The 14,492-nt window shown below is 40.9% G+C and overlaps 1 protein-coding gene across 4 annotated transcripts in view; it reads left to right on the top strand.

The window, feature by feature from the left end:
• The first annotated feature begins 245 nt into the window (after window positions 1–245).
• tjp3 (tight junction protein 3) overlaps window positions 246–14,492 on the top strand; it is a 21,985-nt gene continuing 7,738 nt past the window's right edge. The window contains exons 1-14 of one of the 4 annotated variants that reach the window (XM_014333103.2): window positions 246–557; window positions 9,569–9,625; window positions 10,119–10,240; window positions 10,342–10,444; window positions 10,535–10,883; window positions 11,021–11,124; window positions 11,236–11,425; window positions 11,679–11,751; window positions 11,878–11,975; window positions 12,136–12,238; window positions 12,372–12,557; window positions 12,721–12,821; window positions 13,522–13,606; window positions 14,288–14,364. In XM_014333103.2, coding sequence (XP_014188589.1) covers window positions 9,578–9,625; window positions 10,119–10,240; window positions 10,342–10,444; window positions 10,535–10,883; window positions 11,021–11,124; window positions 11,236–11,425; window positions 11,679–11,751; window positions 11,878–11,975; window positions 12,136–12,238; window positions 12,372–12,557; window positions 12,721–12,821; window positions 13,522–13,606; window positions 14,288–14,364 — 1,639 coding nt within the window. In that variant the 5' untranslated portion in view covers window positions 246–557; window positions 9,569–9,577. Of the gene's footprint in view, window positions 558–1,891; window positions 4,998–6,973; window positions 7,691–8,824; window positions 9,462–9,568; window positions 9,626–10,118; window positions 10,241–10,341; window positions 10,445–10,534; window positions 10,884–11,020; window positions 11,125–11,235; window positions 11,426–11,678; window positions 11,752–11,877; window positions 11,976–12,135; window positions 12,239–12,371; window positions 12,558–12,720; window positions 12,822–13,521; window positions 13,607–14,287; window positions 14,365–14,492 lie in introns of those variants that run through there. The other 3 variants (XM_014333101.2, XM_014333102.2, XM_014333104.2) reach the window with 3 other exon arrangements.

The raw sequence follows: 14,492 nt of genomic DNA on the forward strand, positions 1-14,492 counted from the left end.
CAGATTGTACCTGCTGACTGCCTGTTGTTTATCTGAACACAGTTCGGCTTTATTATTCAAGTCCATGCAGTGATTTCCACGCCAACGCATTCAATATGAACTTCCCCCTTTAAGAAGCTCCAGGGGAAATACAGTTTCAGGAAGTAAACTGGTGCCCATAAAATACATTTTATTGGTTTTCTCAGATCAACTTTAAACTTCAGATCAATTTTTTTTTTTTAAAATTTGATTTCCTGCACCCGAAAAAATTTAAACCGAGATTAAGACGGTGACTAACATAATTGCGTAAAGCACACGCCCAAAGCAAACAGGGAGGTTTCACTTCCTGACAGACGCTGCCCCCGACGTGATGACGTTTTTCACCTGTACGTTGAACAGTTAACGCCACGCCTCCTGCTTACACCTGTTTTCAGGAAGATTTGTAGGAGAAACTTTTAGAAGTAGCGTTACAGCCAAGGCGGGTAGGTGAGACCTTAACGAGGACTACTGTTTATTTGGACGAAAGCGGTCTGAGAGTGAAGGAAGAAGCCTTGAAGCTACGAAGAGCACGTTTACAGGTGAGTTAGCGTCGTTTCTGTCGGTGTTTCCTTCCTCCTGCACAGGTAATCAAACCATCTCAGCTTAGCCTGTGGAGTGAAAGGTGAAGCTGAAGGATCGTGTGTGACATAACTCTGAATCAAAAAAGTTTTTTTTCTGTGGTTTTTCTCAGTTTAGGTGAAGTTAGTCGGATGTTTACAGGCCTGAAAGCTTTGTCGCTGCTTGACTGCAGTCCTCACAGGCCTGTGTGACAGCTGTGGTTTTCTTCTTAGTCATTTTGTGTGTTTTTGTTGGAGTTCCCCCACAGTTTAACGTGCTTGCCTTGATTTGTGTGCTTGTCTGTGTTGCTGGGATGCTGACTGTCAGCTGTAAACTCCACTTTCTTATTCCTCACCTTACTGGTTCGGCAACACACAAGTTTCTACCTGTCCGGAACTGGAGTTTCACACTAGTTTCGACTGCATTCCCAACCTGCTGCGTCCTCCTCTCCTCACTCTGCATATTTACACACTCATTGTTTGATTTGGGACTGACACAGTCGCTTATGACTGCTGTTCTCGTAAGTTCCGTACTGCGCATGAGGTGCTTTTAAGATTGTGGCCCGTCCTTTCTGGATTTTTAAAAGTTAATCCAGGTTTTAAGGTTTCTGTCATCGCAGCTGTAGCTTAGTTCTGCTGATTTTATTCCAGTAAAATAAATACATGTGTGGCGTCCATTTCCCAGAATGTGGACGTGTACACTTAGATATATTAACCCTCAAGTAATGCAGATTTTATCAGCTAAAATAGCAGAGTGTGCTCATTTATGATCACACTATTTTTGAACAGAGAAACACCCACAGGCATCTGACAACAATGGCCGCAACATCCCTGATGCAGCATTAAAAGAGCTGCATCAGGGCTGAATATACAAATGTAAGGAACACACTGCGTATTCGTTTTTCCCATTGAGAAAGTGCTGGTACATTATCCCAGATATATCAGATATGTGGAGTTTCTTATAGTAAAGAAGTCTCAGTCTCTCCAGATGTGATGGTGTTTGCTGTAGTGTTTTCACTGCTGTAGTGTTAACTTTTTGGCAGTCATCATTCAAACAGGGTTTCACTCTTCATCAAAGAGGTGCTCACTCCAAGGATGGCTGTAAATGTGTCTGGCTCCCAGCTCTTTGAAAAATACTGGGGTACTTTGTGGTACTGCTTGAGTTTGTCAGACGTTATCTATTACCCATTTTCTAAACTTGTGTGTACAAGAAACATGACATTTCTTACAAACCAAAACTTTTTTCTTTCTTACGACAGAAAAAAAATGCAAATAAAAACTAAAGGTTGGATACCAGATAAGGTGTGTAACTTTAACAACAATTATTATTATTATTATTATTATAATTATTATAAAGATATTACAATATCCAACAAAGAATTGAACTAGAGGTCATATATCTCAGTTTCTTGGTTTCTCTTCTCCGGCTGCCTATAAAATCTAGAGTTTGAATTCAAAATCCTCCTTATTTAAAAAATAAAAGTACTGAATGATGAGAATATCGTAATAGTATCAGAACCTCTCCAGTTTACTCTCACAATGCTGACTTGCTTGGCATTCCTAGAATTTCCAAAATTAGAATTGGAGGCGGAGCCTTTAGCTTTCAGGCAAGTCTCCAGTTTGGATTCGGGAGACGGATACTTTCTCTACTTTTGTAAATGTTGCTTTTTGAGAACCTTTATCATGAGCTGACCCTGAACCATGCCTTGGTCATGCTCCTTAGGCTACATTTCTTCTCCACTCACCTCTCACTTGCCCATGTGTTTATATGCAGCTACTGCATGTTGTTACCTTTGTCTTCTCTCCCATAGGCTGTTTGTCCTCGCCTCTCGTCTTCTCCTTTTTCCCCTCCCCTTTCTCTCTCAGGAGTTTTCTTCATGTTAAAGATGAATTTTTCCTTCCCGCTGTGATCAAGTGCTTGCTTATAGGTTGTTGTCTGATCTTTACCTCACAATATAAAGCATCTTGAAGTGACTGCTGTGACACTTTATAATAGAAACTTAATTGAACAGTCAGGTTTTGTTTTGCTTCTGGTTAAAACATAAAGTAGCATTTTATTTGTATATGTGTAATATATAAAGTGTGTTTTGTGTAAAAGGGGTTAAAATATCTAGCTCTGAAATATCTGGCATTTTTAACTTTTACAATGAGTTGGAATAACTTGCATCTTGCACTGCTGCCACTGATGTACATAGGTTTAATTTTTTATATACATTTTCTTTTTATATTTCTTAGACATTTTTTATGTTAAGGTGAGAGAGAAACTGTCTTTCTCTTTGTCAGGATGACATGTACAAAGAAATCTGTGAGTCTTTGAATCTTGAATCTAATTGCTAGCAAATATCACTAAAATCAACATGTTTAAATCCTAATTATTTTTTTAAAGATGCCATATTATATAATTCCAGTTCTAAATGACTCTATATTTAAATATAGCTGGGGTCATAAGTGACGCCTCTCAGTCTCGACTTGAAGGTTAAAGAGAAAACGCCTCTTGTAGCATATCTCACTTAACGTGCGAGGTATTATGCAACATCCCATATTGTCATCTCCACCGCCGTCCAGCAGTGCAGAACTTTAGCAGTCGTGCATATAATTCCAGTGATGCCACCAGCATTGCTCACATTTCACATTTTTCCGTCTTTAACGGGAAAACTGAGGGAACTTCCTTTTTTCTTTCCAATTTTGGCTTCCATGATAAAAATCAAGCAGCACAGGCCTCTTCTTCTCTCTCTTTTTCTAAACCGCTTATTCGCCTTGAGCTTGGTTCGAGGAAACTTGCTGAAGCACTTCAATGGATGTTTTCGTTAAATAATCATGACCTCAATAGTTTTTGCTGTGATGGAGCAACCATCCACCATACACGAGTGACCATTTGCATCCTCATGCACAAGGGGCTGAGCATGTGTGGTATAACTCATGTTATGGCGCTGGGATAGCTGTAAAGTGTGTGTTTGCAGTACTACACACAAGACAACACAAGTAAGTCCACTGAGTGTGGAAGCCACAAAGCCCTGGCCTGTGTAATTACAGCCTCTTTGCTGATTGTGTAAACCTCTGGAGTATTTGTTCTGCAAAGCTCTATATTTTACACTAGGAGGCTTTGCTTTTCCACATTCCCCAACGAACTCGTGTTCTGGAGCCTTCTTGCCTCCGTCGGTTGGTGTTTGTTAGTTTGTTTCGATGATGCACCGTTGAAGAATTTTAGTTATGAATTTTAGTTAGGCCTCTGCATTCATAGTGAAACTCAAGCACAACAAGGTGACCTGGAGTCGATAGTCAGTAGTTTGCATATTGAATAGCCAACAGGAGTGGCCTCTCTATGAAAGCAAAACAAATAGAATATCCTGCTGCCGAGCACACTGCAGTCCTCAGCGTGAATGAGTGAATATTCACCTACTATGAATGGTTTCACCTTTGCTACCTGTTTGTTTGTTTTTTAGCAACCGTAGAAGTCTGTTTATTAAGATCAATTAATAATTCACACCTGGTGCTCTCGCTGACCTCATGCCGGCTATTCCACCTGGCTGAACCCAAGTTGGCATCTAACATCTGTTTTGTTTCTCAAGTTTTATAATACAGACACTGATCTGTGGATGAGGGATTTAGGAAGTAATAAGCTGTTGGATAGTGTTTTCTAGTAGCTTCACCTCCTCTTTGTCCCCCTTCCTCCTCAATGATTTGGGTACATGTCACACTGAACACTAAAAAAAAGGGGAAAAAAGGCTACAACACGCCCATGCTGTGGGGCATATGTAAATGTTAACCATGGAACAGAGATAACATCAGGCTCTCTGTTGCCATTTCCTGATCCCGAGAAACGGCCTGTGTAGGCACATCAGGACACTTACACGAAGCTGGAAGATCCATAGTGCTGCAAACACCCCGTCAATTATTAACAGGCCAGTGCTCTCATTCCTCCAATGTAACCATGGCACCGAGCAGACAGAAACTCAGCCGGTAGCCTGGGATCTGCTCCTGCCTTGTGGGAAAGTAAGACGCGCACATACCGCTGACAGCGGGAGCAAGTGGACCTGTTTGACTTTATGAGCCTGTCACGAAGGAAACTATTGGGCAGACGGACCTATGGAGCGATCTTCACATGACTTCTCCATTGGAAGCAGAGGGATGACAGTTGCTACTTTTATTTATTTTTAATTTTTAACTTCTGTTTTTCTTAGTTTTCTTTTTATGGCAAATTAATGTTTGTCGTGAAGAGGCTTGCAGACCTGCATCAGTGACCATGTGTGACTGAGACACAGACACAGGATTATTAACAGATTTGCAGACAGCTGGAGATCTTTGGTGTCTGTGAATGAGTGGGTCAGCACTGTTATCATTATGAAGTTGACCGAGCGACTCAAACGGCTGAAGCACTTGGGCTCTGTGCCTCCGGAGCCTCCGCCACTGCTGGTGGTGCCTGTAAGTGAATGGATAGTAGTTATTTTATTTGTAGTTCCTTTTTCTATTACAGTAACCAAGCAGCTTTACATTAACTTCAGCTTTAAGAGAACTTCACAGGTTACTTCCCCCCAACACACTCTTCCAGCGCTCTCTTAAATATCATGCTCAATTTGAACCCACAGAATTTTATTTTTATTTCTTTATTTATGTTGAACAGTTAGTTGAAAGGTTTTGTTTTACAGTTAAAGAAAAGGTTTGTGAAGTGTTTAAAATCAGCAGAAGTTCTTCATGTCTTGTTCATCAAATGTGTCAAAGTTGTGGAAAATGTATTCTTTATTGAACACACTGACTCAGTGACAGTTCAACTTGGCAAAAAGTACGTGAGTGACTTGTAAAACCTTTGTTTATCTACGTGTGCTCCATAGCAGGCTTTTTCCACAGTTCGGTGTAAGAAGGAATTAATTTTCACATCAAAGAATCTGGGATATATTTATGGAACGGGCCTCGTTTGGTGATCTCAGTAAGGTCAAAGATTCTGAACATTAAAGCATCGTTTCTCTTCTATTTTTAATCCCTCTGTCACTGATTTCCTTGTGACACAGTTTTGTTTTGTTTTTTTGCTCCTTCACCGAGCCCACACCCGAAGGTATAAAAAGAAGGCCTGAACCCTGAGGCTCCTTCTGTTATGCTTCACAGTTTGGAGGGGAAAAAAGCTGCTCTTTATTAGGGCTTTTCTTGTAGTGGACAAACTGAAGATTGGTTCTGATGTGCTTTTATCGTTGCGCTCTCTTTCGCCTCTTTCAGAAGTACGCGCCATGCTCTTGGTATGATCTTCTCAGGAAGCGTACTCCTAAGGGACCTCCTTAAATTTCTTCCTGTTTTATTGTGGACGGATTAACATGGAGACGGTTAGAAATGTAGATAGCCACCATCATATCATACGAATCTATGATTCTTCCCATACAACCCTGTGAAAGTTGCTGTGATAGAGCCATAACTGACAGAACAGACTTGTCATGTCATTGTTTATTTTTATTTATGAGGACGAGCCCTTTTTGTAACACACATTTACAATTTTGTGTCTTAATTGGAACGTCTGACCACAAGTAGCTTTTAGAGACATATTTTTTCCCCCTTTAACTGTTTGTATTTAGACCTTTTCTTATAATTAGTTTAAACCTCTTAAGCTCTTTTGATATTGAAACTAAGCCTAAACCTTACAGTAGTATTAATATATTTTAGTCTCAGTCGTCCACCAGCGTCTAAAATAATTTGTGAAAAGAGAATGGGAAGATTGTTTGTTCATGGATCCAGAGATATGACGTGTTGAAGGAGGCATGTCTAAAAGTTTGCATAAAATATGCAGAGATTTGAATTGCAAAATTCTACTGAAACAAGGTTTTTCCCACATGGAGGAATTACTTTTGTTAGGGAAAATGTTCTAAAACACTTCTTCAGTAAAGACTCAGAGAAGAGAAAACACAGAACTTCTTGCTAGCAAGGGCAGCCTCCACTCTAAGAGACTCCAGTGAGAGAACTGCCCTGGTCTTTATTTATACTCCATTGAGCGTATGTGTGTGTGTGTGTGTGTGTGTGTGTGTGTGTGTGTGTGTGTGTGTGTTGATCAAAGGGTCATATACATGAAAGAACAAAAGGTACATCCTTGGTCATAAAGAGGGTAGTCTCCCCCACCCTAGATGGCACGGTGAGGAAGTCCAGCAGTTAAAGCACTTAGACTAAAACAGACATAGCTACGTTAAAACAATAAAACAAGGTACGACCTCTCCCACGCTCCCAGGATGTGGGGGTGAACCAAGCCTTTGCTAGAAAAAACACTCACTACACAATTGATATATGCCTCTAAGTACATGGTTGAAATTCTCCTAATACAAATAACTACATGCAGCTATCTACCATATGCAAACTTATATCACTAAAAGATTATACTGACTACTAAATACAATTTTCCATTGACAACTTTTTTTTTTTTACTGCCCCGAGAAGTGGTTTGTGAAAACAAACAAACGCTTTCTTAATTTCAGTCTAATTTATTTAACCATAATTGATATTTTAGATGAAATAATAGACTGATTTCAATTACTGTATGTGTAATAACATTAACAGTCATGTGAACACACCCTTAAAAACTCCCGACCAATCAGTGACTGTCTGTTATTTAGAGCTAAATGATATTTTTCTGCCTTGAAATGAAAAAACTTTGAGCTTTCTAGTTCTTAGCCTGAATGTTCAAAGCTATACAAAAACGCAAGGGAGTGATTCCCCTACCTGACATATTTAAGGTGCTTCCCAGTTTTCCACAGTTCTGGTGGGTTTAAAAGGGTAGATCCACCTTAAAAGCCATGTTTATTTAAGGACACTAGAGAATGACTCTTAGAGTGGGCAAAGACTCAAAGGGGAGGAGCGCTTTCCAGGTGAGGTCTTTCAGTCTCTCTGCCTGGTGTGAGAGAAACACCCCAGCTGGTCATATTACAACCAATTTCAGCACGAGGATCTAGTTTCAACCACCATCCATGCAGAGCTCACTGGCGGGCGAAGTAACCTGAGATTACTGGATCTGTGATTGTTTTTCTGTTGCCGGCTCCATATGGGATATAAAGAGCTGGCTGTTTGCTGAGCGCTGGAGGCAGCAGGTGTTTTGTTCAGGGTAGAAATCCCAGTAGGAAATGGAAGTCAGGTTCAAAGATCACATGGTAAGTGCAGATGAAAATAAACGGAGCGTTTATGGACTTAGTTATGCTTCCCTTTAGTGTGGGAAAAAAGCATAACTGTTAAAGATTTACAGAAATGTAAGGACGCTAGTCAGTGATGTGCATCAGCTCCCTTAGATTAATGTTGTTTGAAGCTGGAAAAATGATGACCTGAAGATGGAGGAGTGTCCTAAAGGAGTGCAGCTGCAGGCTTGGCAGTCTTGGATCAGGCGTTTTATTAGCAGATAACAAATCACTGTCGGCTGTCGTTTGTTTTTGTAAATAATCAATTTTCTTTTGGAATATGGACAATGCTCATATTTACATCTCATCTCTCTCTGATCTATAACGATGCGATCTTTATCTGCAGTTTCACATGCATCTCATTGCTCCGACATCATGACCTACATCCAAAGTTAAATTTTAACTGGTTGTAAAGTCAGTGAGCTGTAAATGAGCTCTGTGAGCGTAGACCTTCCCGGCAGCTCGGTGTCCTTCTACATTGAGTTGTTTTGTATACTTTGTTGCTGATGTGATTTCCATAAAGGCATATACTCCAACTACTCATCAAGCCTATTCACGGACTCCTCAAAAAAGTTGCTTTGTTTGAAAACTGGCACACTTAAGTGACCTTTCTGTGTCGCTTGCAGCTTTGAATCTATAAATGCAACAAATCTACTGCAGATTTTTAAAAAAGGAAAAAAAAAAAACGTAACTACTTCAGCTGCTGTTTCAGTCTACCTTATCATCAAATCAGAAAAAGTCATGACCAGCTTTTGTTTGAATACTAATGTCAGTACTTGTATTTATTTTTTTTACCTTCTCCAGTTTATGATTAACCAAGTCAAACAAGAGGCCTGCTGTTCCCAGGTTAGACATTGTACACCTGCGAGTTTAAGGTTTTCCTGGTGATCATTTGTGAGATTTTATTTTTGTAGTTGTTGTTGTTGTTGTTTTTTTTTTGTGTAACCTAATTTGAAAAACTAAACAGTCAGAGTCAGCAAATTGAGGTTGTTTAATTAGGTTATGTGTTTGGGTGTGACTGGACGTTGGGTGCTCGGCTGATGTTGCTGTACTTTAAGCACTAATGTGCATCAGGGCCTTGTACTTGTCGTGTGCCCTGTTCAGTGTTTAAACAAACTCCAAGTCTAAGCAACACTACACCACTGTGTGTCTGACTTGAGTATCAGGCTTTACTCGTTCTGGCTGTAGCTTAGCAAGCGTCTTCCTCGGTGTATGAAATATAGTCCACGGCCAGGCTGCAGTGTTGGCTTGTTTTTAAAAAAAAAAAAAAAAAATGCAAATCACATTGGGCATGTTGCCATGTTCCTGTAAGTCAAAGGTCGTCTTTTTTTCACTGATATAAATCCCCCCCAGAAGAATCTAATAGTTCCTTGTCACCAGTTGCTCTACAGTTTCGTTCATCCCCAGGTACTCGGCCAAACAGCCATGTCTACTTGTTCTTTATCTCAGATGCCAGGATGGAAAGCTCTTATTTGAAACAATAAGCTAAATATTGTAACTTGATAATGTCAGCATGGACTGTGTTAAAGGATCCCATTGCATTTTGCTCGATTCTTATATATATATATTAAAATTTTTCCAGTTGTTGGTTGTAGTCTGTGGCGTAAAGGTGGTTAAAAACATGCACACACATACCAGGTAGCCCCTCCTCCATACTGGTCAGGCAGGATTGCGACAGGTGAGAGCATGTTGAGATCAGGTTCACGTATTGGCACATTCTGTCTTCCACTCAGGCTCAGCTGTCCTCTCTGTAAGGACCTGGACTATATGTTGATTATGAGTTAATTAATCATGATTTATTATTGTCAATTGCTATAAAAAAATATTATTTTTCTTATTGTATTTTTTCCCCCCCAGAAACCAGGCATGGAGGAGATAACAATATGGGAGCAACATACAATAACACTAAACAAAGTAAGTGATTTTTTTTATTTTTTTTTGGTTTGTTTGTTGTTGTTTTTTAATTGAATAATTGAGATATATATGTGAGGTGTTATGGTGAAACTGCTAGCGTGTTTTACTTTTCCAGTTGTTTAATCAACATGAAATAATGAGTAGGCTAAATTAAGTTTAACATGGAGATTCTAGTGTGTGGCTAAACAAATACACATGTGGAAAGTGTGTTTCGTTGTGGTTTCTGAGGGACTGTGTTCAAGTCCTCTTAGTTTCACAGCACAGGCTCCGTCAGGAATTCAGTGACACACCCTGCTGCACCCCACGGCACCAGCCAGCTCTTCGCTGTCCTGCCTCATTGTTGGCGACACTGGAATGTGTTCTTTCCTCCTCCTATCTCTCTACTGTATCTCCCACTCATGCTCATCCACCCACCTACTTCCCTGCACTCTTTACTGTCCATCATTTTCTCTCGGTCTCATTTTTTTTTTTTCTTGTTCTTTCTAAATGGCAGGATTCCAAACTAGGATTTGGTTTTGCAATATCAGGAGGCAGGGACAAGCCGCAGCCCGATGGGGACACGTCAATTCTGGTGTCAGATGTGCTGCCAAATGGACCAGCCATGGGACGACTGTTGTAAGTTGGAGGCCTTTTGCTTTTAATGTGTGTAGAGACCTCTTTAAGATTTGACTGTTGAATGAACACCTGGCTGCCTGTGTATACTTGTACTTCTGCAGCACCAAAGACCAAATTGTCATGGTCAATGGCGAACCTATGGACAACGTCCATTCTAACTACACCATTCAGACCCTGAAGTCTTGCGGCAAGACTGCAAACATAGTAAGTGTGCACCGAGCCTTATTTAATTTGTGCCAAGTGGCTTCCAATCTTGGGTTTCTTTCTGATGGGCGTGTTCTGCGTCTTTCCCAGACAGTGAAACGTCCTCGTAAGATCCAGATCCCAGCAACCTCATCCACCAGACCCACTCGGGCAGCCTCGCACTCCAACTTGCTGGATGCGGACCCTCCGAGACGGCAACGACGCCACTCTGATGGGAGTGACAACATGGACTCCAGCCGCTACGGTGACGATGACCGCTATCGTGCTGATGACCGTTATCGCACCAACAACCGTTACACACGCCGAAGCCCCACGCCCGAACGCAACGGGCTTGCAAACGCCGCGCCGTTGATTTCATCGGGGTACAAGAGGCTGCCGCTCAAAAATGTTTCAGAAAAACCCATCAGAACTACTTTGATTAAAAAGAAAACCACAGATGGTAAGATTTCAGGAATGAGAGCGAAGGGAAACTTTTTTTGTTTGTGAAGAAGCGAAGCTTTTTAGACAAAAATAATCTGCTCAGCTCATCTTTTTTAAAGTGCTTATTTCAGTATTTCTGGCTTTATTTTTCTGCAGAGTATGGACTGAAACTGGGCAGTCAGATCTTTATCAAGCACATGACAGAAACTGGCCTAGCTGCAAGGGAAGGCACCCTGCAGGAGGGCGACCTCATTCTCAAGGTAATATTTCACTTGTCTTGGAGTATTTTTAAGCTACAACTATTCTACAGGACTGGAAGATTTCATTATTAATCTTCAGTTTGTCTTAATCAAATTTGTATCTGTGAGCAGATCAATGGCATGACAACAGAGAACCTATCCCTGCTGGAGACCAAGCACCTGGTGGAGAAGAGTAGAGGCAAACTGACCATGACGGTCCTCAGGGATGACCGTAGATTCCTGGTCAGCATCCCAGAGGTGGAGGACAGCCCCCAGAACAGCAATGATGAACGTCGCAAAGACAGCAGCTCAGAGCTGGATGGTAAGGGAATCAAACACAGGGGAAAAGGTGGAGAAATCAAAACGGTGAAGCAGCTTCTACTTATTTCATGGGTGAAATCAAAGTCCTGTAAAGTCGGTCTAATCCTGTAATGTCCCTCATGCTTGCTACAGTCAAATCCCTTTAAATGTAGAACTTTTTTGGGCTACAGGCTCAGATTAATTAATTCAATCTTGCAAACACCCCCTGTATAACTTGAAAAGTTAATACATTTTCTGTTTCTGTCTCCCATCAGAAATTTCAGACATTGATGAGGACGTTCCAGCCCACAGGACACGTCCAAGCGCCAAGGAGAGGCGGACACGCAGGTACAGACTTTACCCTGTCACTCCGCCTAGTAAAAATTAAGTCCACCGATGTAATGCACAAAAAGCGTAAATCCTTTATTGGATTTGATCTAAAAGCACTGAAGAAATCTTTTATTTCTCACACAGAACAAAAGCTGAACCTCCACTGCCAAAGTCTCGGGATCAATCGCCTGTGCGCTCCACCTTATCCCGGCCACCTGTAAAAGCCTACGCTCCTCGCCGAGGTCAGTCCTGCAGAGAATTACTTTATTTTATTTTACTTTTTTTTTTTTTTTTTTGCAGATGCTTGTACTCAAACCAGCACTGATTTGCTGGTTTTCTTGGAAAAAAAATATTTACAAGTCCTATAATTAGTTTTCTAACTGTTGATTATTGTTTATTCAGCTCCGTCTGAATCTGAGTCCGACCACAGTGCATCTCCTCCTCCTCCTCCTCCAGTCAGGAGAGAGAGGGACAGGGACAGCCTGGACCAAAACAACAAATACAAGTCAGTTCACACGGATGATATCATTAAAATGACCTAGGTTTATTTTATTAAAGTATATATACATATGTTACTACATATTAAATGCAGTTAATGTCTGTATGAGACATTATTTTTGCTTTTACTCTTTGAGCAGATCTCTGTCAGGAGTCTCCACCCTCCCCAACCCCAAATCCTCTCCTGTTGCTCACAACTGGACTGCACCCGTCTCCGCCTCCTCCACTTCCTCACGCCCTCGCAGGCCGGTGTCGGAGTCAGACTCTGACCCCGAAGGTTCCCCACCCCCACGCAGAGATGGCCCTCGTCTGGACAGTAGATACAAGTACGGACATTTCTTTATCCAGTTCCAGGAATAAACAACAAAAGCACAAAGATCACTTGCACAGAAATATTCAAAAACAGAAGCCATAATTTGCACCAGCATCATCAGTTATTTTGGTAAACAATTATTCATTCATGCCCCCAACCCTTTCTTGTCTCTGCAGAGTTCTGCCTGATCGTTACGCAGGCCGGGTATCTTCCCCCATCGTTGTTCGCCAAGATCCACCAAGGAGGGTCAACTCACCTGTGAGAGGCCCGCCTCCAGGTCTGCACAAAAACACGCAAACAATCCAGTCTCCTTGTGATGTACACGTCCCGGACTTTGTCTCACACCTCCTTGGAAATATTTACTTTATCTTTAAATGTTTGCTTATGACCACGTGTCAGCAGTGAGATGAAGCTAAGGCCAGAGCAGAATATGAAAGATGCACATGAAAACATAAGATGGCTTGTAAGTGAATGAATGTAGAAGAGATAAAGTAAGTAAGAGTAAAAGAGTGCACGAGCAGCATCCAGCAGTGCACGTATGAATGCATGTAACACTGCAGAGGCTGAGGGATGACACTTAAAATATAGAAGGAAATGATGGCTAAAAAATAATATTCATGTAATTATTTTTGAAAGCATTATTTATAAGTGAGTAGATCAAAGCATAAAGGTGGAAAACATTATGTATAACTCTTCATTCAATCGTCTCATTGAGATCAAAACATTTTCCAAGAAAGGAGAGACGACAGATGCAATAATCATAAATAATGTTGGGTAATAAAGAAACTGTAGTATCTGAAAACAGTTGTTATTCCACACATGAGCATTAAAGATAATGGATTTTGAATTGTGGAGATTTGAGGCATCTCGGGAACGTAAACACACAATGGAAATGCTGCAGATTAATCAGAAGTAAATATGTTGTTTACTGTTTATATTAATAAAATTAATCTATAAACGCTTTTCTTTCTCCTCAGATTCTGACTCCGAGTCGGATGGCTTCTCTGAGCCTCCTCAGAGGCGTAGCACCACATACAGTCAGGACTCTCTCAGCAGATACAGGTACACATGAAACCCCCACACCTACCTGAAACCCAACAAGATCTCACGGACCGGAAACTGAGCAGACTCTGTGGCTCTCTGGTTGTTAAACTTAGTTAATCATATATATTTTTATTTTTAATGTTAAACTACCTAACCTTTGCTCTTTGAGTTGTTTAAATTTGATTTTCATTTTGTGCTTTGTCTCATTTGGAAATTTCTTTTTATTTTGTCTGATTTTCTGTTTTTGACTGTGTACAGAATCTGTGCTTTAATTTTGTTGACTAATAAAATAAAACTGAACATGTTCTCTCCTATATGTGGCTGAAGTGTTGATTAAATATAGGACACTCGTTGCAGCAACAATCATATCGTAGAATAATTCCCTAAGACTCAAATCAAAGTCTTTCAAAGTTTTGCGTAGTGTGCATGTGTTATACAGCATGTTTGAATCTCACAGTGAGCATCACAATCAAGTAGCTAATAGCTAAACTTAATAGAGTGGTTAATTTCAATCAGTCACAAAGCAGTTTACCGCCAAAGAGAGAGCTTCCCTCAAACAGAATAAGGTGAATATTCAATATTTTAGTCTCATCCTCTCATCAATAATCGTCTATTAGCCGCTGGTCCCCCTCGCCAAACGTAACTGAGATTTGTTGTCTTCCTCCTCCCTCACTCCCACCTCCCTCTCTTCTCTTCCAGGGTCCTGCCAGAAGTTTCCCTGCAGCCAGAGGTGGAACCACCAAAATGGAGCACTGCCAACAATCCACCACAGAAAGGTGTGTGCACTGAAGAAAACATTTATTTCTCAGACAGAACAAAAGCTGAACCTCCACTGCCAAAGTCTCGGGATCAATCGCCTGTGCGCTCCACCTTATCCCGGCCACCTGTAAAAGCCTACGCTCCT

This window comes from Haplochromis burtoni, unplaced genomic scaffold, assembly GCF_018398535.1.
Source record: "Haplochromis burtoni strain Fernald_Lab_line unplaced genomic scaffold, NCSU_Asbu1 Contig_42, whole genome shotgun sequence".
Taxonomy (NCBI): domain Eukaryota; kingdom Metazoa; phylum Chordata; class Actinopteri; order Cichliformes; family Cichlidae; genus Haplochromis; species Haplochromis burtoni.